Source organism: Pholcus phalangioides, unplaced genomic scaffold (genome assembly GCF_987345545.1).
Source record: "Pholcus phalangioides strain wild (caught in Gottingen) unplaced genomic scaffold, Ppha-v1.0 ptg000008l_1, whole genome shotgun sequence".
Lineage (NCBI taxonomy): Eukaryota > Metazoa > Arthropoda > Arachnida > Araneae > Pholcidae > Pholcus > Pholcus phalangioides.
The window spans coordinates 29,188,234-29,214,695 of NW_028301601.1; the positions used below are offsets into that span (position 1 = coordinate 29,188,234).

Sequence of the window (26,462 nt, forward strand, 5' to 3'; positions counted from 1 at the left end):
TTTCCAAATATCAGTTTCGGCATTAACATCCATAAAATTCAATTTCTCAGTATATTTCAGGCTGAAAAAATACCATCTCTTCATACAAAAACACCAACTGAAGCGAAAATTGCTGTAGTTAAGGGAGGCTGCTATGACTTCACTCAGCACTTCATGCTATTAATTCGTGTAAAAAGGACTTGGAAAGTGTGTCTGGTGTATTGGTTAGTGCACTTGCCTGGTATACAAGAGGACCCAGGTTCGATTCCCAGAGGAAGCAAATCACGTTTTTTCCAAATATCAGTTTCGACATTAACATCCAGAAAATTCAATTTCTCAAAATTTTGAAGTATTTTTCTCTCCAATATCTTTATTGTAATAAACATTCTTCTGCAAGCTACATGTTTATGCACCGATTGGCTCATATTATTTCTCTCATTTGGGAATTTGTCATGGATACTTGTTACAATCTTAAACAAGAATAAAGAGTTATGAGTTATTTTTTTCTGTCATGTAAGTTCGTTCCTGAAATCTTTTCAAGGACTCCCAATAGAAACCTCCCTTAATTAAGTAGGACTCCCCCCCCACGTTGTAGACTAATCATATAGGTGTCTTGGGTAGTAATTTTAAATTGTTGCTGTTTTAGACTTTAGTGTTCATATTAGAGAAGGATTTCTGATGCAAAATTGTTATTTTCATTGTGGTTGTCCTTTTTCCCCCTTTCTTTTACATTCGGTTAATTTTGTTTTTAAATATTCCTTTTTTTTATTATTCCCTAGCTTGAAAGTAATAACTTAAAATGCAGCCAGAGTGTCGACTTGGTGGAATTCCTTTCTTCAGACTTACAAGTGTCTTCATGGCTCTCCTATGGACTTCCAAGTGATCACCATTCAACAGAAAATGCCATAGTTATTTCAAACTCCAAGCGATGGCCCCTGATCATTGATCCCCAGGGTCAAGCTGTCAAATGGATAAAGCGCATGGAAAAAAGTGAGGTGTGTAAAAAATGAATTTTTGATGAAGACAAAATCTTATTTAAATTTATATTATGTGTGGACATTCTGAAAGCATTTTCTGCCTTATAAAATATTCCAGCGAAATCATAAAAAAACCAGTTTGCTATAATTTTCTCTTTTTATTTTACAGATATATTCACACACTTTAGTTATTATAGATATATAATGCTTGGTCAAAATTTTTAATATTTATTTTTATCTCAAAAAAACAAAAAATAGAAAATTGAAATTCATCTTTTGAACAAATTTAAAATTCTGATTTTTATTTACTAAAACAATTGACATCTATCCTACCGAGGAAGGATATTTAAAAAAAAAACCCATGCATTATTTAAATGTATAGTTTTTAAGTGATATGATTTTTTGATTATAATAAAATAGACCATCTCAATTTTACAAAGCATTCACATTTTCCCAAAAAAATATTTTTAGGGTCTGAAACTTCTGGATTTACATAGTTCCACATGGATGAAAACGCTCAGTCTTGCAATAACGTATGGGAAACCTGTGCTCATCCCAAACATTCCAACTTCGATTGACCCTGTTCTGCTGCCTCTCCTTAGACATGGCCGTGTGACTAGCAAGAGTAATCAAACGATCAATTTTTCAAACTCTGTCATACCATACAATGAGAATTTCAAGCTATACCTGACCACTCAAGACAAAAATCCAAGTTTTCAAACATTGTCTCATTTGACCTGCATCATTGACTTTGCTCTCAAAAAAGAAGGTAATATGTTATGCATATAACCAGTTATAGGTGTTAAAATGCAAAGAGTATATTGGTTGATATGTATATGTGTGTGTGTTGCGGTAAAAGCCCTAACACCAGTGTATTCTAGATTTACTGAAGTGAACTGGTATGAAAAATGCTTTCAAACATTCTCATTTCAGATAATTTCATCTAAAAATTCCTTTCGTAATGAAGAAAATTACATTTTAAATATAAATAGTGTATATTAATTTTTAAATTGTATTTAATGCGTATCACCAGTCTGTAGAAACATTTTATTTTAACTGGTGATTGAGTGAACATGTTTCTACAAATTTGTATTAGAAAAATCATCATTAAAGTATAAATTATTATGTAGTGCTTAGTAATAATTATTTAATTATATATGTGTGTACATATCTCACCCTACCCCCATTAACTGGCATGTCGTAAAAATCAGGGTCACCAAGTTTTTCAGTGTTAGAGCGTTCATTCCCCTGCATGTTGAAAAAGTGAGGTTCATTAAGGGTTTCATGATATGATCAAAAGACTGATATCAATCTATATTTAATACTCAGAAAATATGCAAATCAGAATAAAATAATAGTTTTCACTGTAGCAAACATGTTTTGTCCTGGAATTTGATGATAATGAAAATTAAGCATTTATTTATCACTAACTTAAATATCAATAGTCTAAGATGAAATACAGATACTTTTTTTTTGCATGTTCAGAGATTGAGGAAACATGCTGCTGATTCAGTAATGACATGTTCGCAATGAGATGTTCTGTAGGGCAATTCTTTAATTCTTTGCTCTACTTACTAAAATCTTAAACACGTGATCAAAGAATGCAAAATACAAATACAAATACAACGTCACAACAGGCAAAATGCCCAACGAGGTGGCTGATAAAAAGATGCCCATAAAAATATGGATGTCATATGTTTCAAAAATACGGCAACCCAATTAAAAATGCAATTAACAGGAGCTAATGCAATTAAATATTTTGCAGTCTATTAATTTTTACATGTAGCTCATCTAATCTATGTGAATGAATATGTCGAGGATCCAACATTTTCAATGTGTAAAAATTTATGATATCATGAAGCTAGAACTAGCTAAACGTAATTTGTAAAACAGGAAGGATATTCAAATGAAGAGAACAGACAAAGTTCAAATCAACCAATTCAATCAATTCTTAGAGTCCAGATATTTAATAATTTTCCGGGATCTGTAACTTGAATTACTTGGCATTCTGGTCTCCCCTCACTGTTGCCTGATATGCCAGCTAATTCAAGGGAATACAGTATTCATTTCTGACTGTCACATTATGTGTGTGCCTTCTCAATACAAATACACAATTTTCAACTGATTTCAGCTTTTAGTATACACGCTTCCCTAACAGATTATAGACCATAATTGACTTTTCTGCAAAATAATTAATTGCCAGGATTGGAAGCACAGTTGCTGTCTCTTTTCGTAAAGATTGATGCACCTGCTCTGGAAGAGAAGAAGGCTGATTTAGTATCACAAATTGTAGCTGACAAGGAGAAGCTGCTACAATTGGAAGATAATGTTTTGAGGTAAGAAAAACAAAATATTTTCAGTAAAATGTTATTTGCCGATTTATACAGACAGTTCTAGTACAAATCTGTAACATCCTTCTCCTTGAGGGTGATGTATCATATTGTCCCCCTTAGGCTAGAAGTGCAATGTCCTTGGAAAAAAAAGAATGTGGGAAATGATGTGTGAATGTTTACTCTATGGAAGTTGTTTTCCTAAAATGTTTTTAACATGCATTTCAATAGGGATACACATTCACGTTTCAGGCAAAACTTAGATAGCAAAATAAAGTATCCAACCAGCTGATTAAAGAAAAAATAAAACTTAGCACATTTGTGCTTATAGCGGTAGGAGGGGGAAGTATGATATTATATCCATATTTTGGATATCATTATTTGGGCCAGAGTTCCCTCCCCTAGAGGTGTGACAGGTGCAGTCACACCTAGCCCTGTGCTTTGTGAGGTCCTGACCCACAGTAAGTTATTGGAGGTTTCCAACAATTCTTCAATTATTTCTTAAATTAATTCTGTATTTTCATAAATTCTGAAATTTTTGATATTGCCAATCCTGGATTTTCATAAATTGCAGAATTATTAGCTTTATTAACTAATAATTCTCATGAATTATGGAAATATTTCTTTCATTAATTGTAAATTTTTCATCAATTATGAAATTGTTTCTTTCTTCAATTCCGGAATTACTTCTATTAGCTCTGAATTTTCATTGGTGCAGGAATTATTTCTTTCGATCATTTTTAAGTCATTAATTCAGAAACCTCCACTAGCTTCTGGAATAATTTATTTCAATTTATTATTTCTCTTATTAGTTTATTTTAAAATTACCTTCAGTGCTGAATTTTCATACATTTTTGTTCAATTTACATTTAATTGTGAATTTAAAATCTTTTGCATAAATATTTCTCAGCATTTCTGTATATTCTGAAGTAATAGATGCGGATTCCCCTGCCCACAAAAAATACATAAAATCTGGGCAAAGGGGGTGTTCTAAACATTTTTTGGTTACATAAAATTGTTGAGGTCCCACTATTATTCTTCCCCCGTCTGTTAAGGACAGTCCTGATTCGGATTTACACAATAAACTCTTATTGCAACAAATATTGATACAGTGGTGCCTGAAAATTTGAAAAACACAATTTAACAGTCTTTCTATTCAGTACTCATTCTTCGAGCCTATGAATGCACTTGCATTAAATTGCTGTATGCATGCGTATATACTATATTGGTTCACAATTTGATATGACTTCAGCAACAGATTATTGTCTGATTGAAATTCACCACTGTATAATAACATTTTTTTACAACAAAGAATTTTGTTTTCAAAATTCCATTGCAGCTAAATTAAGTTGGATTCTTACATGAGTGACTAAACATAAAACTGGTTTTTGATCTGAATTTTTCAAATATTCACTATTCTCATGAAATCAGTCTTCTGAAAAAATCCTTGATCGTAAAATATTTGCAAATGAAAGGATAGCCTATATAATTTTTTGTGATATTTTTGTTTTTTCCTTGTTCTTGCAGACTATTAAGTAAAGCTAAAGGCTCAGTTCTGGATGATGATGACTTGATTGATGCTTTGCAAAAGTCAAAGACTATATCTATTGAAGTGGAAAAAGCTCTAGCTAATAGCCAGATAGTTGAAGCAAATACTGATCAATCAAGAGATGTAACTTATTTTCATTATTACTTCTTGTAGAAATATTTTGTTTAACTCATATCGTTGGATACCTAAATTTGCTGTTGAATACATTGATGTTTGCTGTTAAAGATGGTTCAAATCTATTTAGAAACATCAAGACATTCTCAAGGATAGAAAAGATTTATAAATCTTCCCTTTTTTTAATTATTAACCCATTGAGCAGAATTGACGAGATATCTCACCTCCTTATTTTAGCCCAGATATTTTGTAAAGTTTATTCCTGTCAATGGAACACTTCTCTCTAAACTCCTTAGTTGGCACCTTTTGAAAATTAGAAGAAAGCCTACTTCATTAAAAAAAGACATGACATTTTTAGGGGTGTTTAATGATTTCTGTTGTGCTGCTTATAGGCTTAAGTATGTAAATTTCATAATGTAGGAAGAAATTGCTTTAATCTCAACAAGGAACACTTAGCAGGCACGTTTTTGATATATCGTAAACTCTCTCTCCAAACTTAAGTTTTATTATGTTAATGATGATGGATGTACAGTAGAATCCCCAATTAACCAATAGAAATGGAGTCACATTTGTTACTGAGAAACTCTGTTAACCCTAGAATGGTACCTAAAAAATCTGCTTAATGATACCTATACGAACTACGTCTCTTAGACCATTCTAGCGTTAATAATGGTTCATTCGCTGATTCAGTGATTTCACACAGTGATTCACATTCAGTGATTTGTTGACAGCTCTTTTTTTTTTATCTCTTGAGAAAAATGCTTTGTCAGACAGCTTATAAGTTGTCTTGTATATTAGTAAAACAGCCTTTTCTGAAAAAAATATTTATCTTTCATGAATTTTTCAACATATGGTACAAAGTCATTATAAAAATCACTTTCGTAAAATTGCTGTATTTTATCCACACCGATATCTGGCAAATTTCAGTTACAAAAAAAGCTGTCATTGGCCTAACAGACAGTGATGCAATGCTGAAATGTTTCAAATCTTTCTGTTTTGCTATATTCTGATAAGAAGCAGCTTGAAGTAGATAGGAACTCTGTTTTTTTTTACGTTGAGGGTCTACTGTTTTGAGAAAACTTCAGAATAATTACCAGGTGAAAACCTTGGATCCCAACAGTACTGTGATTACTGGAATTGAGCTCTGCGAAGTGTAAAGTCAATATGCTATCTGCACATTAGCATGATTTGAATTTTTGTTTACTGCAAAATGATTCCAGTGAATATCACTTTATTAGTGCCTTTGATTGAGTGTCTTGAAGTTATTCAGATTTTTTGAATTTTAAACCTGGCTTGAGTGTGGGAGCTGCTATCCACATCAGACTTTAAACTGTAAAACTGTAGTCTCAATTTAATCATCTCAACATTCAACATGGTGAATTTTCAAATTTTCTTTGTAAAATCAATTTTTCCTTTATTATATCAAAAATGAAGCCATAAAATTTTTAAACCATACATTTTTAGTCAGTGGACAACACATCTTATCCATCTCAGGGAAGACATTCTATCCTTTTTTATTTAAGCTGATTTAAACAGATTGATATCATATAAGAGACTTAACAGAATGAAATGTGCATAGTCACTTTATTAATCGTTTTTTTTTTAAATTTTTACTTGTCTTTCTAGGCCTATAGACCATGTGCAAAGAGAGCCGCAGTTCTGTTTTTCGTACTGGATGATCTCAGTGCTATTGATCCCATGTATCTGTTTGCTTTGGATCCCTACGTTGAGCTCTTTGTTGCATCTGTAATGCATTGCATTTCTGAATACAACTTTGAAAGAAAAGTTGAAAAATTCAACTCTTACCATACTTATGCAGTGTACCAGTAAGTCTATTCCTTTGTACTCACACTTTTTTACGAATTTTTTCATTTATAGTTCATAAGTTTTAACCATTATACCACTCATATTTTCATTTATATTTCGTGTTAATTGCCTTGTATCTCATATAAGCCAACACGAAAAAAATTACACTAATTATAGCGAAAAAATTTTTAAAGATATATAAGTTACAATGGAAAATAATCAAAACCTTCAAAATCGCTTACCTCCTGCTATATTTTTCCATCGTATGAACGACTACTGCACAGGCAAGAAGTCATGGGTGTACAATATTTCAGTATTGTGGGCGGATATGTTAGATGGCAACCATTTTTGGGCCACAAACAGGTGTACTTATTGCATTGTGTGGATTGATTTTTTTTTGGAAATGCCTTTCATGCAGGATTGTCTTAATGCATGTGGCTAACCTCTGCACTGTCAGGGTGCTTCTTGGTGCTCCAGAGACCTCGCATAGCAATTACCAGCAAGTGTGTCCACCTTATGGTGGAAGGGGGGGGGGGGGTTCTCAATGCATCGCTTGACCTGGGGATCCATGATGCTCCAAAAATGACTATGAGGTGGAGTGTAACCTATTTTGGGGACTGGAATCAGTGAACGCCCCCTGCTATGGGCAGGAACTGTTGGCAAAACTCTGTTTGAATTTTTTTAATCCTCAAAAACTGACATGTATGACCCTACTTCAAAGGACCTGTCTTCAATACAGGAACAAATTTTTGAACAAAAACCTTTTCGTGGCCATGCCATAGACACGGCAGTAAGTTTTAACATGAATATATTCTTTATGCCTTGAATCGCGTGGTAGATACTGACTCATAGGCATCCTCAGATTTATTTTTGGAATATCTAAAAGGCGATACCAGTGGCTTATATATGCATTGCGAACTTCCCGAGATACAGTGTGAAACAATTTCCTTATGAATGAGGGCCATGTGCCTGGTGCCTAGATTGGAAGAGGTACCAACATACATAAGGCATAATCAGATTTGCCTTTTGAATATGTAACATATGATACCATCATTTGCTTTTATTTGTACTTCGTATGAATTTATTTCATTATGCAACTTTTTTGCAGATGTACTGTTAGATAATTTAAAAAACGTATTGACATCAAAAACGTGATTTACACATGAGTATATATACTGTGCTTCATTAGTTTTTAGTATTTTTTTTTTCATTAATGACTTCATTCAAAGTTATTAATATTTTCTCTATATTTAGGTTTGCATGTCGCTCAATATTTGAAAAACACAAATTGCTGTTTTCATTCCACATGTGTGGGAAACTTTTAGAGTCTTCCAAGGATCTGAATATGGAGGAATATGACTTTTTCCTGAGAGGTGCTGTGGTATGTGAGATTGTCTCTTTATTTTAATCACATGATATGAATATTCTTATGGTTCATGTTTATATTCATATTAAATAAGGGAGGGAAATATTGTTTTCCTTTTATTATTATGATCTAGGTACATGACAGAACTGATTTTCCGCACAACCCTTGTGCTCAGTGGCTTCCATCAAACTGTTGGGACAATATAGTGTGTATGGAATCTCTTCCACGCTTTATGGATCTTGTGATTTCTTTCGATGAATTATCACGCTTGTGGCATGAATGGTATATGAGTCCTGAACCTGAGAAAGTTCCTCTTCCAGGTGATTTCTTAAGAACTTACATTAAATTCTCTCACATCAAAAAATAATAATCTCATGATTTTAATGATGCCCAATCACACACAACACACATGACATTTGGCAAGGTATATGAGCATTTTCAGTGGAAAGTATGTGTAATCAACTTTTTCTTCTATATTTTTTCTGCATCAGCATAAATGATTTCTGGTGTTTTGTTTTATATAGTTATCTGTCAATGCAAGAAGCTTATTAACAGTTGATTTTCCATATAATTTGTGGAGTGTGTACTTTTTCCTTGTTTAATTTTTATTTATTTTTGTGCGATTTCCAGGAAAATGGCGAAATCTTTGCAATCAGTTTCAGAAGATGTTATTTGTTCGTTCTTTACGACCTGACAGGATAACTACTTGCATAGCAGCTTTTGTTGAGCAAAAAATTGGGAAAGAGTAAGAAAATTCTTATCTTTTGATTGATTTAGAGCATAATTTTTTTTATAAAATACAAACACTGTTATTTATTCTAGGTTCCTTCAGCCTCCTGTTTTGAATATGAAACACATTTTGGAAGGATCTAATTCTAGTACTCCTCTTCTGTTTATTGTATCTTCTGGAGTTGTGAGTGACTTATTACATTTTAAATTTACCGGTTATTTGTATGAATTTTCTTCCTTGCATTACTCATTAATTCAGAGACAATAAAATACAGTGAAATTCCAACATCATAATACTCAAATTACTGAAAAAAACATTTTCAATTATTTATCGTTATAGATAGAATATATTGCCACTATAAAAAGTACATTGGGGCATGTATAAGTAGTATAGCTATAATAGAAGAGTTGATCAACTTTGCCCAAGAATATTGAGAAGACACCAACGAATAAATTATTATTTTTTGTGTATTTGCCTTATTCGTTGGTGTTTTCTCAGTATAGCTATAATATAGCTATAATCTTGCTATTATAAGTGATTTGTAATGGATTTTCAATGAGCTAATAAATATTACTTGTTATTGCGAGCTTTCATGGTAGCGTAATTTTTATGTAGACTCTGTAGTTTTCCTCCAAGTTTAAGATTACCTTGTTCTAATCACAAATAATTCCTCTTTATCCATATAAATTGCAACACAATAGCCTGCACAACATTCTTGCATGATCATAATGATGAGTTCTCATTACACAAGGACAATATCTGAAAAAGGTCATGAATAAGATGAATTCTGTTGGTTATCTTTGAATTAATTTGTATTATCCCCCCCCCCCCATTTTAAAGGATCCCATTGAATATGTTACCAACCTTGCTAAGGATGCTGGCATGTGTGAGCAGTATTCCGTTCTTTCTCTCGGGCAAGGTCAAGCAGAATATGCCTCAGAATTGCTAACAGTTGCAAAACAAAAGGTGGTAAACTTATTTTTAAAAATTATTTTTTATTAAATTGTAGTTATGAAAATATTCTATTTATGCAATATCTCACCAAAATTCTTTTCAATATTATTTTTCAATAAATTTAGAAAAACTAAAACAAATATTTGATTCGTTCATGTTGGTAATGATAGTATATTTTTAAATTTTCCAGGGGAGGTGGCTTTATTTTGCTAACTGCCATTTATTGCCAAGCTGGATGCCAACATTAGAGAAAATTGTAAATGACTTGCATTTGGAAACGCTTCATCCCAATTTTCGGTTATGGTTGAGCAGTGTACCGACATCATATTTTCCTATATCTGTTCTGCAAGCAAGCATAAAAATTACCATGGAAACACCAAAGGTTTCGTTTAAATCATATTTGTAGCTGTTACTGTGTGTCATATAGAGAGAGAATTCTGTAATGGAAATGATTCAAACAACTACTGACATGGCTAAGCATGTCTATAAGGATTAAATTTTTGTTCATAAAAAAGACAATCTACAATTAGCAGTTGTTTTTCTTCTGAAACAATCAATATTCACTAGTATGTAGTTCCATAGTATTCTTATTCTGAGAAGTTGTGATACAATTTTTTACTCAAGTTTTTCTAAATCCATTTAATAAAATTTTTTTAGGGTTTGAAATCGAACATGCGAAAGCTGTTTGCCAACTTCACTTTAGATGAGCCTCTCTCTAGTGTTGAGAAGCATTCAAAGTATATGAAGCTTTTGTTTTCCCTAAACTTCTTCCATTCCATGCTTATTGAAAGACACAGATTTCAGTCTCTTGGTTGGAATGTTGGCTACAACTTTAGCGAATCAGATTTCAGTGTAAGTTTGTATTGCTTTTTTTTATGAAGTCAAATTTAAAAATATTTAAAATCTTTCTTGCCTATCAGGGCTTGACTTTGACTTGATGGCAGGCTGGTCATTTCAACTTTTCCGGGGGGGGGGGGAAGAAGAACATAATCTCAGTATATGTATATATAAATATTTCACCTTTTTTGCCTATTTCTATTCTACATTTTTAATTTTTGTTAAAGCTGGGAGGGGGGGGGGGGGACAATTGCCCCACCTTTGATCCCCTAAATGACGGGCCTGTTTGATTTCTGCAGGGCAAAAATGGTATTAGGAACCTCTTTGACTGTGGTCAAAAAGGTTTGGTACATCAGCAGTTCATGTTGCTTGTAAGCATATCAAAAAAGGATATGTACTATTTTAAATGAGAAATGTAATGTAAAAAAAAAAGTTGAAATATATTTTACAATAAATTCTTTATTTGCACTCTCGTATGAGCAAAATCGTTGGTAATTTTATCAAAATCTAATTTTTGAGTTTTCTCACCTTCAATGCACAATAAAGCTCAAGATGACAGTTTTTTCTTGTGAAAGACAAGCAAACTGATGATTTTATCATTTTTAATAAGAAGAATAATCTTTCTCTAGAATAGTTTGATATTGGATTGGTGATGTTGTCAATGATGATTCAATGCTGTCTCAACATTTAGAGAAACATCTCTTCTAAATCTGTAGTTCTAAATTCTGTAGTTTAACATTTGTGGCTTTGTGTCACCAATCTGAACCAAGGATGAAAATTGTTGCAGTTCATCTGAGAAAGTGTTTTCAAGATCAGATGCGTAAAGTTTTGCATTGCAAATATATAGAATTTTCACAAAGGTGCAGAGTTGATATTGAAATAGATGCATTGCACATGCTGTGTAAGTCATTACTGAGTGATATAATAATAAAATTGATGTATAATAAGATTTGCTAATAATTGGCGCTTTGGAAATAGTATGATGTGATTTTGAAAAAATTCTTTGATATTCCAAAATTTTATGAAATAAAATTAATAAAAATTTGATCAAAATACATACTATTATAAATTTGGGGGCTCCTTAAAACATGGGGCACTGGGCAAATGCATATGTTGCCCATGTGGAAATCGGGCTTTGTTGGCGATGTTCTTTATGAATGGATTTGGGTGTAAGTGCTAAACATTTGCTCTCTATCCCACTGGTAGCTCTCTAGCTCACTCCCCACTAAAAAGTCTCGCCACAGAGAGCAACAGGCCTACAGCAATACAATTATTCAATCGTTACACTTCACTCATAGTTCGAAAAATTGATGGCAGATGGAAGCACTACACACAACAAGCATTACACAGAAACAAACTTCACTACACATACGCACACATTCCAACATGCACCAATTCGTTAGAAATTCCACAGGGGAATATGGACGAGGCGCATGTATGGTTCAATAGCCCACTGATGGCTATGTTAATGCCATTTATACACAAAATGTTCTTGGAAATCTAGAAATTTTTATAGATTGCTTTTTATTTTTTCTTTCTGTGAAAATGTTTTGATACATTTTTGTATCACATTTTTAGTGTGTTAGGAAAACTTTTAGACATTCATAAAACATTATTCTGTAACTTATAGAAGAATCTTAAGTGACTAATATGTATCATTGCTTTGAAAAGAGCAGTGGTTTCCAAAGTGTGGGTTGTTATTACCCTGGTAATTGCAGTGATGAACTGAGGGAGGGGGGTGGAGTTTCAAGAGAGTTTTCAGTATAAAAATGTTGTGATGGGAAATTTATATACATCACTCACAACATGAATAAAATTATGTCAAACCAATATAATGTCTAAATTATAAACTTAGCTATTTAATGTAGATGTAATATACAATGGAACTTTGGTTTATGAGTGACTCAGTTAACAAGTATTTCTATGTACTAGCAAAACTTTTTAGCAAATTTTGACTGGATAAACGAGCGATTACAGATATATATTACAGGCAAAAGTTTTGTGTTTTGTTTAGGGTATCACAACTGAACCGATGTTACTTCGCTTTCACCCACACACATACTATGAGATGTGCTTAATCTTCAGCAAACCAAACAAACCTTACCCTCCAAGAATTTTAAAAAAGCCATTTCAATATGTAATATGATGTGATAACCATAATCATGTGATGGGATAACCAAGAGAATCGCTAATTCTACTTGGAGAAAACTGTGGGCTGATTGTATTATTGAACATGTCTTTGAGGGGAAAATATAGCTGAAATATTACAGCCAGTATTTATTGAAGAGATTGTGTCCTTGGGGAAGAACATAGGATTGGAGGTGAATGAGGATGACATTCAAGAGTTAGTGGAGGAACATGGCAAGAATTGACCACAGACAAACTGATGGATCTCCATTGCGTGTAACAACAGGAGCTTATGATATTGTCTGTAGAGGATGAAGAGGGAAATGAGGAGAGACATCTTTGTTCAATTAAGAATAGAAAAATGTATAAAATTTGGGAAGCTGTGCAAAATTTTGTGTAAAAAATCCACCCAAATAAAGACTGTAGCTGCGCGAACAAGGAATCTGTCCACCAATGCAATTTTCAAATTTCCGTGAAATCCCGAAAATGAGGCAAAAGCAAGTTTCATTGGATAGGTTATTTTTTAAAGTCACAAAAAAAAAAAAAAAGCAATAAAAAAACAATAGATTGAGCCAGCAGATAACAGTAAGTCCATAAGTCATCCTAAACAATAGTCCTCCCCCTCTCTTGTTGTCTAGAGTAAGTAAATTTGTAAGATTATTGTATTGTATGTTTAATTTATAGCTTTATTGTATTATTTATTACAGTATTATTTTGTTGTGTTATTTATTAAGTGCCGTTTTTATCAGGCATTTTTATGTGAATGAATCATCCAAGTTTGCATACTTCCTATGGGGAAATTTAATTCAATATATATGAGTGATTCAGATTATGAGCTCGTTCACAGAACAAATTACTCTACTAAACTGAAGTTTCATATAATTGAAATTCCATATTTGCAACAATCAGTATATGTCAATTAATCAATATATTCAAAAGGTATGAAATGGCAGTGCTGCCATTGTTTTAAAAAATGTAGTAGTAAAATGAAGTTAATTGAGGCAGAGAGCAGGAAGGAGGGAGTCATCAAAAATTCTTGTAGAAAAAAGGGGGTCACAGAGAAAATTCTTATTGAAAGAGGCTTGTGCTTCAAAAATTTTTGGGGAACACCAGTATAAAGGTTTGACACAAACATGCTTTGTTGTGCCATTAAATTTTCGTTGTATAGCTAATTTTTTTTTTCTGATATGTTGTCAAGTGTTTTTTCAAAACAAAAATTCATCCACTTTTCCTAGCATTCATTTTTTTTAATGATTGAAAAAGATTTAATTTTTTACTTTGAAAATCCATATCATGTGAAATGCTCTGAATTATATTTTGTTTTGCATCTTAATTGTTGAGCTTGAGTTGATAAAATGTGTTATGAATCTTTCTTATAACTCATCTAATAATGTAATTATGAGGATTATTATTATTATTTTATGCTTATCATTTTCTTTTCAGATTGCTGAAATGATTCTTAATTTTTATTTGGATAAATATGAAGAAACCCCATGGGATGCAATTAAACAACTGATCGTGGACGTAACTTATGGAGGTCATATCACTGATAGATGGGATGAACGACTTTTGAACTGTTATTTCGATCAGTATTTCTGTGATGAAGTAGTGAATATTGAAAATTATCAGTGAGTACACAGAATTGTCATAAAATAACTTTGCAGATATACGAGCCCTTAGTGGCCCCAGAAATCAACGAATGTGAACAAAAGTCGAGATATAGGTGTTTCCGGGAGTATGCACTTGACAGTGAGAAGCAAAATACAGAACCTGCCTCTCACAGTTATGGTTACAGTAACCAAGTTTCAAAAACTCAAATTGCAACACTCAGTTTTATGTGTTGGAAAGTGATTGGCCCAATGAAAACCACAAATAACATTGGAACGGTGCTTGTATGATAAACACAGCATTAGATGCAGAACAAGAAACATATGAAAACAACCAGTGCTGAACACATTACTGCTGCAGGAAATCCTCCATCACAAGGTTAGCACACCAACTCCTTGGTGAGATTTTCTTTATTTTCTTGCATTCGATGTCAGCATTTATGGTGCTACAAGTACTGTTCCAGCGTCATTTGAGATTTTTCATTGTGCCAATCACTTAGCAATTCATAAAAATGGGTGTTGCCAATTGAATTTTATCGAGTCTGGATTTAATAAGAAAATTAATGTATTTTGTTTAGTGAAATGGCAATTTATTAGCAATTCTGTCACTTAGAGTGAGCAGGTTTTTCAGGGTTGCTCGGATTTAACGAAGGAGTTAAAAGAATAAATTTTTGAAAAGAATAAATAAAAAAAAATGAGAAGAAATGGAAAGTAAATGCAAAATTAACACAGAAACTTTTTCCTTTTACTTCTCTCATAATATGGAGATGATACCCTATGACTGGGATAATATACTTGACAAGGGATAACTGTCAGTCAATTCACCAAAAAGACTATCACCCCCAAGGCTTTTTGCAAGTGTGCAGGAAGAGCGCAACACTTCCTCTAGAAGAAAGGAATGAATAGTTACATCCTGGATACCATAATATTTATAAGAGGTATTGAATGAGATTGAGAAATGACGATTAAAAACTGACCAATTGGAATGTAGAAAAAAAATGGCAATTTTAATTCTCGGTTAGTTTCCTATACATGTGAGTGTGAGGATCATCACCCATTCCCATGTGGTTGTGTTTTTTTTGGAGAAGGGGCAAATGTCCAACAAAGTTTTACTTGTCAAATATAAAATGGAAATCATAAAATTGCTAGTAAAAAGTGAAAAAAGAAAAAAAAAATTATGTATCAAATATTCATATAATCTTATACAGGACACATAGGAAAGTCCCTTTATCCTGAAATAACTTGTGAACTGTTCATCCTAGTAGTATACTACCAATTGGGAAAACGTATCAAAATAATGTGTAGACCTCAGATACATCATTCATATTACAGGGATTTATATAGTTATTAAAATAAAATAATTAACTTTTATGCAGTCCTCGTGTGCCCAAATATTTGATCAGGAAGTTGACCACTGTTGAATCACTGTCTCTCCTGGGCCCGAGAAATAATTCTATTAAAAAAATTCTGTTTTTAATTGCAAAATTCACCTTACCGAATTTTTGAAAGTTGCTGAGGAAAAAAATAAGGGAAAGAACATATGAAGTATAGAATAAACTTGTTTCTCTCTCTGTTAGTTTATGCAAGTTCTTTTCCTCATTTTCAGCGATTTTTAAGTTCAAATATCTCAGCAAATAGCACACTTAAAAACATGGATTTTTCTTTCTTTCTTTTGGGCTCAGGAGAGACAGTGCAACAAGTTTCTAATTAGGTTTTTCAGGACAGTTTGTGACAAAATAAAAAGTTTTTTTTTATTCCAATAAGTATGCAATCCCTTAAAATATGAATGGCATACCTCTGAGGCCAACATGTTATTTGGGTACTTTTTCCAGTTGGTAGTATGATTCTAGGATCAACGATTTGTGAATCATTACAGGATAAAGGGACTTCCTTATGCCCCCTGTATATACTTGCTATAAATGACCAATTTCCGAAAATTCATTTTTTTTTCACTTGAAAACAAATTCAGCGATTGACCAAATTTCATGAGCATTTTCGCTGAAAACAAGCTTCTTATTATGAGTGGGTCTGACTGTACACACACGCTTAATATCTTGAAATTATATTTCCGTTATGTTTTTTAAAAAATTATTCCTAATTGAATTCTGTTTAATTTATATTCCCATCATTAAATTATTAATCCTTTGCTGGCAATTCCTGATAATATATTTCTACCATAGTCTATTCAGCTTGCCAAATGGTCCCATGTACTTTATCCAAAAACTAGAAAAAAAAAGTATATTTTGGTTTATTGTAATTTTTTTTTCAGACTTTCAGACACTGTAGAAATATATATCATTCCGAAAGATGATTCCCTCAGTTCATTCATCCAGGCAGTTGAAAACTTCCCTCAAGAAGAATCACCTGAAGTATTTGGTCAGAATTCGAATGCAGAAATTTCTTTTCGAATTGAAGAAGCGTCATTCCTGTTAGAAAACTTACTGAAAACTCATCCTGCAAAGCAGTTTGTACTAGAGGAAGATATCGAGAAAAAAGTGAGCAGATTCGTTAATAGCCATTTCAAATTCAGAAGTATTGTTCAGTTGTTTTTATGCATCAGTATGAAAAGTTAGCAGTCTCCTCAGAGAATTGAACTTGGGTCCTCTTGCATACCAAGCAAGTGAACTCAGGACAAACTAAGGGAGGGCAGGGCGGGGGGTCTGGTGCCCCATGCAGGGCGGTAGCTAGCCATTCCTGTGCCCCGTACAAGAATTTGAATTTAGGCCCCTTCTGGCCCCCTTCCAAATAAGCCCTATGTAGGTGCACCTGTTGCACTTGCCTAATTATGGCACTGGCCTCATGCTCTCAATCAAAAAATGGTCCAAGTTTACTTTTTTTCCCATTAAAAACTCTGGGTAGGGAGGACGCCAAAATGTATATTGGTCCGGTATAAAGAAAGATATTATTTTTGTGGCCCACCGTAATACATTGAGAAAGAGATTTTTCTGGTTGTTATGCTGATAAAGAATGATTATTTGGGAATAAAAGTTAGCTGTCTCTCCTCTGGGAATTGAACCCTGCTCCTCTTAGGTACCGAACAAGTAGGCATGTTGATGTTGTTAGGCAGAATTATGATTAATCTGTGAAAACAAGTTACATTTTAGCAGGAGGTGCATGTACAGTTGAGTAGTAGTGCTATTTCTCACATTTGTTGACTCTTCTCATCCAGTGGTGAAAGTTGGCAAGCTTTCTGCTCTTTTAATGCATCATGCTAGTGTTGCCGCTTTCAAACTTCTCAATTCACCCATACTCTTTATGTGGTAGAGTATTGTGTATCTGTACTGCAGTAGTTCTCAAAGTGTGCATTGGAGCCCCCTAGGGGCTGTTGCGGTCTGATGTGTGAATTGGATGCTAATGTCATCAATTCGCTGTGCTGACACCATTAAAACATCATGATCCACTGTGTATATATATAGAAATATTCCTCTGCTGACACACTTCAGTTTTGTCTTTATTTTGTTCAGTACCATGACGCTGGTTGCTTGTGAAGAAATGTTTGCTTAACCTTGTGTTCCAATAACTGCTGTTTTAGATGAGTTTCAGCAGGCAGTTGCATACATAAAAGAAAGGGTTAATTATTGTTAATGTTTTGCATTGTGTTATATAAATGCTAATGAATTAATTTTTAAACCCCACAGCATTTTCACCTTATTAGAGGGGACGTCGCCAATCTCTGCCAGGAGCATAGCAAAGAGTTGTTGTATTGATCTGTACCCATTCAATGTTTTGAAATGATTTTTTCTAGACTATTCGTGGAAGCTGCAGATGAACAATGATAAGGTCAAAAGAGTCGCGAGTGAAAAAAGCTTGTGAAACACCGCTGTAAGCTTTGATGAATTCCAGGCTCTGGCACGCCTCCTAATGTAGTGATTCTCAATCAAGGGCCCTTGCAGAGGTTTCATTGAAGAGGGAGGGGTCTGTGAGCTTTTGTGAGAAAATAATTAACACATTGTTTCTACACGATCATAGGCTAAATACTATCATGTAAAGAGGAATCTGTGGGCTTCATCTTATTTGCAAGATGGTTCTCCTGACCCTCGTCTTTTTGGCACAAAATGTCTGTGGAACACAAAAGGTGAAGTACCCCTGTTCCAACCGTAAAAATAGTACCACTGCTCTTTGTTCCCTCCTCATGTTACCCTCCCCTGTATATTTTCACTGATTAAAGAATCAGGTTCTTCAACAACTTGGGTTCTGGGAAGAGATGGTGAGATTCCAAGTGACATTTCTGCTCTTGTTGCCACATACTCAGTGGCGGATTACCGCACAGGCGCATGAGGCGCGCGCCTGGGGCCTCGGCAGAGCGGGGGGCCTCCAAATAGTTGTGTGCTTCATCCTACATATGAATTTACATGCGCATCAACAAATCTCTTGAACTAAGTACAGTATCTGCTCTCCCTTTTTTTTTTAACCGCAATTTTTTTTTTTAATGTATACTGTACATATTATATGGAAGAAAAACGGGAACTGAAAGAAAAGAACAATTTACAAGACGCAGCTCTCAAGGGCCAGTTCTTCCCCGACAAAGAAGGAAGAGACATTGTAAAGCGATCATTCAGGGAGGGTCATTTTCAAACAGTATTTCCCTAAGGGCACAAGCAGGAGGAGGGGTGAGAACAGCAGGTCCTAATGTCTGTCCGAAATGAAAATTGGAGTGAAGGCATAAACGGATGTCTCATTCCACAGTATTAAATGCTTTTATGAGCGCCGATAATACGACAGCTTTGGTGTAAGCTTTTGTATACAGTATAATGGATGGCAAGATGGCTCTCGGCAAGCGGCGACATCGACAGGAAGAGACACTCGTACTAATTAAAATGAATGTAGTAGAGCTCTTATTGTGATTTTGTCTCCCACTTGTTTGAATGAAATACTATAAGCTGGTTCAAACAACATATACATTTGCAATCTATGACTGGAACCATACCACCATATGACAAAAAAAAAGTGTGGTTTGAAATGAATGCTGAATTGCATGCATTCTGAATCACGTGATTTTTCTGTTTCTCTTTTAACACTCCCTCCCCAGCTGAAAAAAATCAAGGGGGTTTCTTTTCCGTCTTTCTAAAAAAAAGAGCTACATTTTTGGATTGGTCAAGGAGGCTTGGGTAGACAACATCTTTGTGTCAGACCGAAAAGTGTTTATTGTTAATGTAATTGTAATGTGTGTTATTGTAATGAAAAAAATTTTCATGCCGATCCTCAAGATGTCCTTTAGGATTTAGATTTTAGAATCTCCAAAAATAACGGTAAGCAAAACTAAAAATATATAAATTATCTGATAAATTTTTATTTGAGCATTTCAATTCAACTACAGTAGTCTCTCGAGAATTCGGTCGTGCTCTAATCCAGCACGTCCAGTAGTCCAGGATATTTAGGTGGTGTGGTGTCACTTTTCTCCTGATGCCCTAACCCCTTAACACGTTCTAATATTTCTTAATTGCTGATCAAGTCCTGACTATGTCTTTGCACGAAATTTCATATATTATTTCAATGGGTTTCTTCAAAGTTAATCCAGCAATTTCGGTAAAATCTGGCACACCGTTGTCTAATACGTACCGGATTAGCGAGAGTCTACTGCAGGGGTCTTCAACCTTTGAGGCATAGGCCTTGAGGCCATCCATATTGAAACATTTTATAAAGTACGCGGGCCACAATGTTATACTGTGGCATTTTTCGTTATTAAACGAAACGGGGGGGGGGGGCATAATATAGAAGATTTTTATTCACTCTGAATACAAATAATACAAAGGCAAAGGCCACAACAGGCAGAGTGCCCAACGAGGTGGCTGAAAGAGAAAATAATAATAATTAATATAATAATAGTAAAAATAAAATAGAATAAACAAATAAAAAATAATAATTTCTAAAAAAAATTTTTTAAATAATTTCTTTCATTGACAATAATTTTAATTCATTCTGAAATAATTTCTTTCATTAAATTTTATTCATTCTGAAATAATTTCTTCCATTAAAAATATAATTCTTATATTTACTCTGATATAATTTCTTCCCTCTATTGAAGAAATGTTTTTCTATTAACAATATTTCTTTCATTAGTTTTTTAACGTCTTTCAATGAGTCTGGTATTATTTTTCAATTAAAAATTTTCATCAATTATTAAATAATTAAAATTCTGAAATTGTTTTTAAAAGTGATTCTGATATTATTTCTTTCATTAAATATATATTTTTATTAATTCTGAAATTATTTCTTCAACCAATTCCAATTTCCTTTCATAATTTCAATGTAAAGTAGCCATTTTCTGAAAACGTTCGGTGGGCCCAAATAGCAAATAGCTCCGAGCATTGACGTACGCAAGGAAGGGATTTTGAGGTTCTGACCCCCCCCCCTTCGTTCGGAGGGGAAAAATGATGTGAAAACCCCTCCCTTGAGAAAATACTGTGTAAGCCTATGGCTCCGAGGGTCACATTTTGATCACGAGCTATATAAGTTGAAGACCCCTTTTTTCATTTAGAATGATTATTATTCATTTTTTTCAGTTAATTTTTCCTGTTTTGTTGTAAAATATGATTATTAGGTTTGCAATGTGTGAAATTATAACATAGTTTGAATTAATTAGGATTTTTCATTGATTTCCTTGTTGCATTAATTACAACCGTATAAGAAGTACAGTGGAACCTCGCTACAACGATATTCGATATTACAATAAATCCATCTAGCCCTCTACAACGATATTACTCCAAATCTTGTTTCGAATTGCCTATAGTCCATTGTTACAATTCTCTCGATACAACGATATCCTCTACTACAGTGGTTTGGTTCTTAACCTATGAATCGCGACATCAAACCAAACATGTTATTAAGGAATATTTATTGAGCATTTTTAAATTTAAAATAAAGTCCATGGGTCGCGAAGTTGATCGTGTGATTGATTTTGGGTCGCGGCTGAAAAAAGTTAAGAACCTCTGCTCTACTACGATAAATTCTTATGCAACGATATTTTTGAGAGATTTCGTTTCCCCGCTACAACGATATTTTTTATATTTCACTCAAAATCACCTTCAATATATTTCTGAATATTTCAATATATTCCTCACCAGTTTTTGTTCTTTCGAGATTGTTTAATAATTCCACGGTATTTTGCACTATTTGCGCTTCAAAAGCGTTAACATTTGCCATGAAGCTACTTTTTTTTGTGTAACACACAAATGTATTGTGTAAAGTAAACTACTTTACAGAGTGAAACAACTAACTGAATTTAATCAATAAACTAATCAATTTGAATTTTTTGTTGTAAATAAACACTTGTGTATGCATTTTGTTGTGACACTAATAACACCCCAATTCAGAAGAGCTGCCAACAGCATAAATTGTGATAATAATGATAATTCTACCTCTCGATATAACGATAATTCCACTATAACGATATTTTTTCTTGGTTCGCAGAATATCCTTTAATCGAGATTTCACTGTATTATTTGATACTATTTACTATAAATCGGACTTTCATTATAACGGGCAACCTTCAGTCCCTATTAGTCCGTTATAGTGAGGTTCTACTGCATTTTTAATAAGACATCTAAAAATTAACAGAAATGTCAAGTTAGCATTTGGAGTGAAAATATTAAGTCATTTGTTATGTGATTTTTTCAGGGGGGAACTTGATTTTTCTGCCCCTTCATTGGTATAATTCGATAATTTTATAACATTTTTAGGGTCCTTAAAATTTGCCGCCCCTAAAATCTGCCACCCGTGGCAGTTGCCTCCTCCCGCCTATTTTAGGCCCTGGTCTGTAGTACACCTGTTGTACTCAGTAAGAAAATTTGAACTGTGTGATTTATCTTATCTTATCCTGTGGTCAAAAACACTTACTAAACTAAAAGTCTTCATCAAATCGTCTACTAATAAGTTCATTATGGGTTTTTAAAAAGTTTGAAAATACACTATTGGGCAGGAAGTGCTCGCTTCCCGACCTGTGCATTTGATTTTAAATTATGTAATAAAACTGTAATAAAATTTAAATGATGAAAAAAATTTGACGATTTTAGTTTTATTTGAAATAATTATTTATTTGTCTATTTAACAACGTACAACACATTAATTAAGTACAGAAGACTCTCTCTTAAACGGCCGTAATTAATTCAAATACAAAAATTACAAAAAAAATAAGTAAAAAGAAAAAAGTAAAAAAACTGAAAAATTCCATAGTTTCATCATTGGTCAGATGGTCTTATAGAGGGTGGAAGAGAAATGATGCAATCTCTGAAAACGTTATTCCCGGACCCACTGGCGGTTTCGTCTGTTGTGGCCTCCGAATTTTTATTCAAACGTATAACGTATAACTGTATTGGATTTGAAAATTAGTCTGATTCGGAAAATTTGATTAAAATGGAAAGTTGCGATAAAAGAATCGGTAATGGCTTTATGCTATATAAAACAACAGGCATATTATACTCCTTTGATGTGATGCTTTAAAAAAAAAAATGGCGAAAATTATGCAACAAGTCGTCGCCGTCTGCAGAAAAAAAGACTGGATTTTTCAGATTCCTCCTAATGTTATATATAAATTTTGTAATAAATTGACGCATTATATAAATGTAATATTTTAACTGTGAAAAAATGAACTTTCATCAATTAAATGAATTTTTTTTCTCATCCTCCGGTATAACCAGATTTTCACTTAACCGGCATATCACGGTCACGTTTGTGCCGATTAAGAGGGAGTCTACTATATTTAAATATCACAATGACATTTATATCAATCATGTTTACAAGCGCTATTGTGATATTTAAACACTTGATTTTTACCATTGTATTTAATCTTTACTGTGTTGTAAGTTATTAAGTAGATACTAATTATGTAAAATCAAACTAACTTATTGAATGAAAACTCTACCGAGAAATTAGACTTCTTCTGGTTGTCAAGCCGAGTTGAACTCAGAAAAAAAAGTCAGTCTCCACCGGGAATCGAACCAGTCCTCTTGCTAAGCGGGCAAGGTATCCATACACACTACTGGAAACAGACGTTTCCTTCCTTATTTACGCACTTGTGGCGTAATCACTTTAACCTGTTAGAGCAGAGCACAAGATCAAACGAGGGACTACGACTTCTTCATCTTTGAATAATTTTAAAAATGACATTGTTCCACTCCTTATAAATTTTAAAGTAAAGTTTTAAAATTAATTTTAAATTAAAAAAATTGTGGCGTAAAGGGAAGCGTCGAAGTATAGGTATTAGTAACCTTCTCTTAACTTCAGCAGATGGCCCCCAGATGGCAACTGTTGCAAGTAGTGTACATGTATAGTTTGCTTGCCCGAATCGCAAGAGGACTATGTTCGATTCCTGGCGAAGACTAACTGACTTTTCTTTCCGAGTGCAACTTAGCTTAATAACCAGAAAATGTTTAATTTCTCATATATGAGCTGAGAAAATCATCTTTGATTCTCGAAAACTCTACCACTTATGCAGTTTTCTTAGATTTCTGGAAAACTTGACTTTTGGACTTATTCTCTTCTAACCGATGATGCAATTGTTGTTTAGAATTGATTGTGAATAAAAATATATGGTATATATACCTCGGTGGAAGGTTTCATTCCAGCTCCAACCTCGCGCTATAGCCGACTTTAGCGCTACTCGTCTATTTTAGCCCTCGGCTGTAATGAAGTACTTTCCACCTCAGTATGTAATATATATATATATATATATAGTACCATTGTTTGACTATAGGCTGATCAGTGGTCCTGGATTGATAAGTAATTATTATTTTATTTTTAATTTATTTATTATTTTGTTTTTAATTTTAATAGCTATTGAATTAAGATGAAAAGAACATTCCTGTCCGGTGCTGAGAAACGAAAATGAGTTAGAGAGAGAGAAAAATGTGCAACACAGCAAAAATATTCTCTAGCTACTTTTCTAGCAACTCGATCTCTAAATCTAAATTCGTGTGACAGCTCTTGTAGAAAACCATCAGATCGTGATTGTGTAGACATAGACAGCGGCAAGGGAACTACCGATATCGAAAAATGTGAACTTCAAGGCGAGCAAATAAATAAGCAGGAAGGGGAAGAAATAACGAGTCAAATTGTATTCAGTGAAGAATCAAAAATATGCGAGTTTCCTCGTGATATCGCATTATGGCCAATGCATTTAACTGATGAGATGGTAGAATATTATTTAATAAATAAACCTTGCAACACTGGTGATATCTCAAAACTTAAAGTTGAATACATCGAAAAAAACCGATCATACTATAGAAACATTTCCGAGTCTAACTTTTATTGTTTGAAAGCAAACGGCATCAAAGAATTTCGAGAATGGTTATTATTCTCAGAAACGAGTAAATCTGTTTACTGTTACGTGTGTAAACTTTTTTCCAAATCTCAAATAAAATTCATAACAGGATTCAACGACTGGAAAAATTTAGTAAGAAGTTTGAAAGAACATGAAAGTTCTGAAGGTCATTTCAAATCTATGTTACATCTAAAAAAACGATTATCAGTTTCTGGACGTATCGACTCTCACATGGCACGGCAAATAGATGAGGAACAGAAATATTGGCGAGAAGTTTTAAAGCGAATAATAGCAACAGTTAAACTTTTGGCAAATTTGGGAATAGCATTTCGTGGCCACAGAGAAGATACTGATTCGAATCGAAGAGGAAATTTTCAAAGTTGCATGGATTATCTCGCAGAGTTTGATAATTTTTTGAGTAATCATTTGCAAAAATACAATAATCCTGGTAGAGGTAACGTTAATTATTTGTCACACACTATATGTGACGAGTTTATAAATTTGATGGGGAGCGAAGTTGAAAAGTTTTTAATTGCTGAAGTTCAAGAAGCGTTGTATTTTTCGATAATTGTGGATTCGACTCCCGATATAACCCACATAGACCAATTGACTCTAATCTTACGGTTCGTTAATAAGCAAGGATATATAAGAGAAAGATTTTTTGGATTCTTTCAAATAGAGAAGCATGATGCAGCATATTTAGAAAAAGTTGTACTAAAATCATTGCAAAATCTAGGTATTGATATAAGAAACTGTAGAGGCCAAACTTATGATAATGCGTCTAACATGTCTGGTCAATACAACGGATTACAAGCAAGATTGAAAGAATACGTTGAAACAGCTACCTATATACCATGTGCCAGTCATACCTTAAATTTAATTGGGAATTCTGCTGCCGAATCATGTTCAGGGGCATTACACTACTTTGACTTTGTTCAGAATATATATGTGTATTTTTCTTCATCCCCTCGACGATGGAATATTCTAATGGATAGTTTATCGGACACAAATACTGAAAAGAAAAATGTGAAGAGAGTAAGCGGCACTAGGTGGTCGGCCAGAGCCGACGCCGTTTCGGCCTTAAGATTCAATTATAAAAATATAAAGGAATCATTAATTCAAATCAGTATTAGTGAAACGGAGAAACCAATGAGTAAGTTGGAGGCAAAAAAGTTAGCAAAAGAATTTGATGATTATGAAACAGCTTTGTTAACCGTGTTGTGGGACAAACTGTTGCAGCGGATAAATACAACAAGCAAATCTTTGCAAGACGTGCAGTCGAATTTGCTCCATGGGGCAAATCTGTACAAATCTCTTTCCGATTTCATAATGGTTGTAAGAAACAAATTTGAAGATATTGAAAACGAAGCAAATTTGCTAACAGAGAATAGAAATTACAAAGATTGTGATGGCAGAATAAGAAAAAGGAAATTGCAGTTTGGAGAAACATCGAGCAATGACACACGTTTCAATGGGCGACAATCTTTCATAGTTAACATCCATAATGTGATATGTGATATACTCATATCTGAATTATCCAGAAGATTCACTGTTTATAACGATGTATTGAACGATTTTAAAGTTTTTTTCAATGAGAAAATGAGTAGGGATGAAGTTATTGAGTGTGTAGATAGATTATCGTTGAAATACGGTAATGATATCGACATTAAATATTTTAAAGATGAAGTTCTTCATTTCATCAAATATGCTAAGGAAGAAAAAGTATCCGATCCTACTAATATGTATAAATTAATAATTGACGGACTGCAGTCTACATTTCCCAATGTAGAAACAATTTTGAGAATCTTTTTGACAATGCCTATCTGCA

At 33.5% G+C, this 26,462-nt stretch overlaps 1 protein-coding gene across 1 annotated transcript in view; it reads left to right on the forward strand.

Moving 5' to 3' along the window:
* kl-2 (dynein heavy chain 2, axonemal kl-2) overlaps positions 1-26,462 on the forward strand; it is a 118,637-nt gene that overhangs the window by 79,744 nt on the left and 12,431 nt on the right. The window contains exons 45-58 of the mRNA XM_089234511.1: positions 759-974; positions 1,428-1,725; positions 3,160-3,292; positions 4,814-4,958; positions 6,576-6,775; positions 8,010-8,136; positions 8,255-8,441; positions 8,752-8,866; positions 8,944-9,034; positions 9,692-9,817; positions 9,996-10,187; positions 10,463-10,657; positions 14,213-14,397; positions 16,646-16,871. Coding sequence (XP_089090637.1) covers positions 759-974; positions 1,428-1,725; positions 3,160-3,292; positions 4,814-4,958; positions 6,576-6,775; positions 8,010-8,136; positions 8,255-8,441; positions 8,752-8,866; positions 8,944-9,034; positions 9,692-9,817; positions 9,996-10,187; positions 10,463-10,657; positions 14,213-14,397; positions 16,646-16,871 — 2,436 coding nt within the window. The remainder of the gene's footprint in view (positions 1-758; positions 975-1,427; positions 1,726-3,159; positions 3,293-4,813; positions 4,959-6,575; positions 6,776-8,009; positions 8,137-8,254; positions 8,442-8,751; positions 8,867-8,943; positions 9,035-9,691; positions 9,818-9,995; positions 10,188-10,462; positions 10,658-14,212; positions 14,398-16,645; positions 16,872-26,462) is intronic.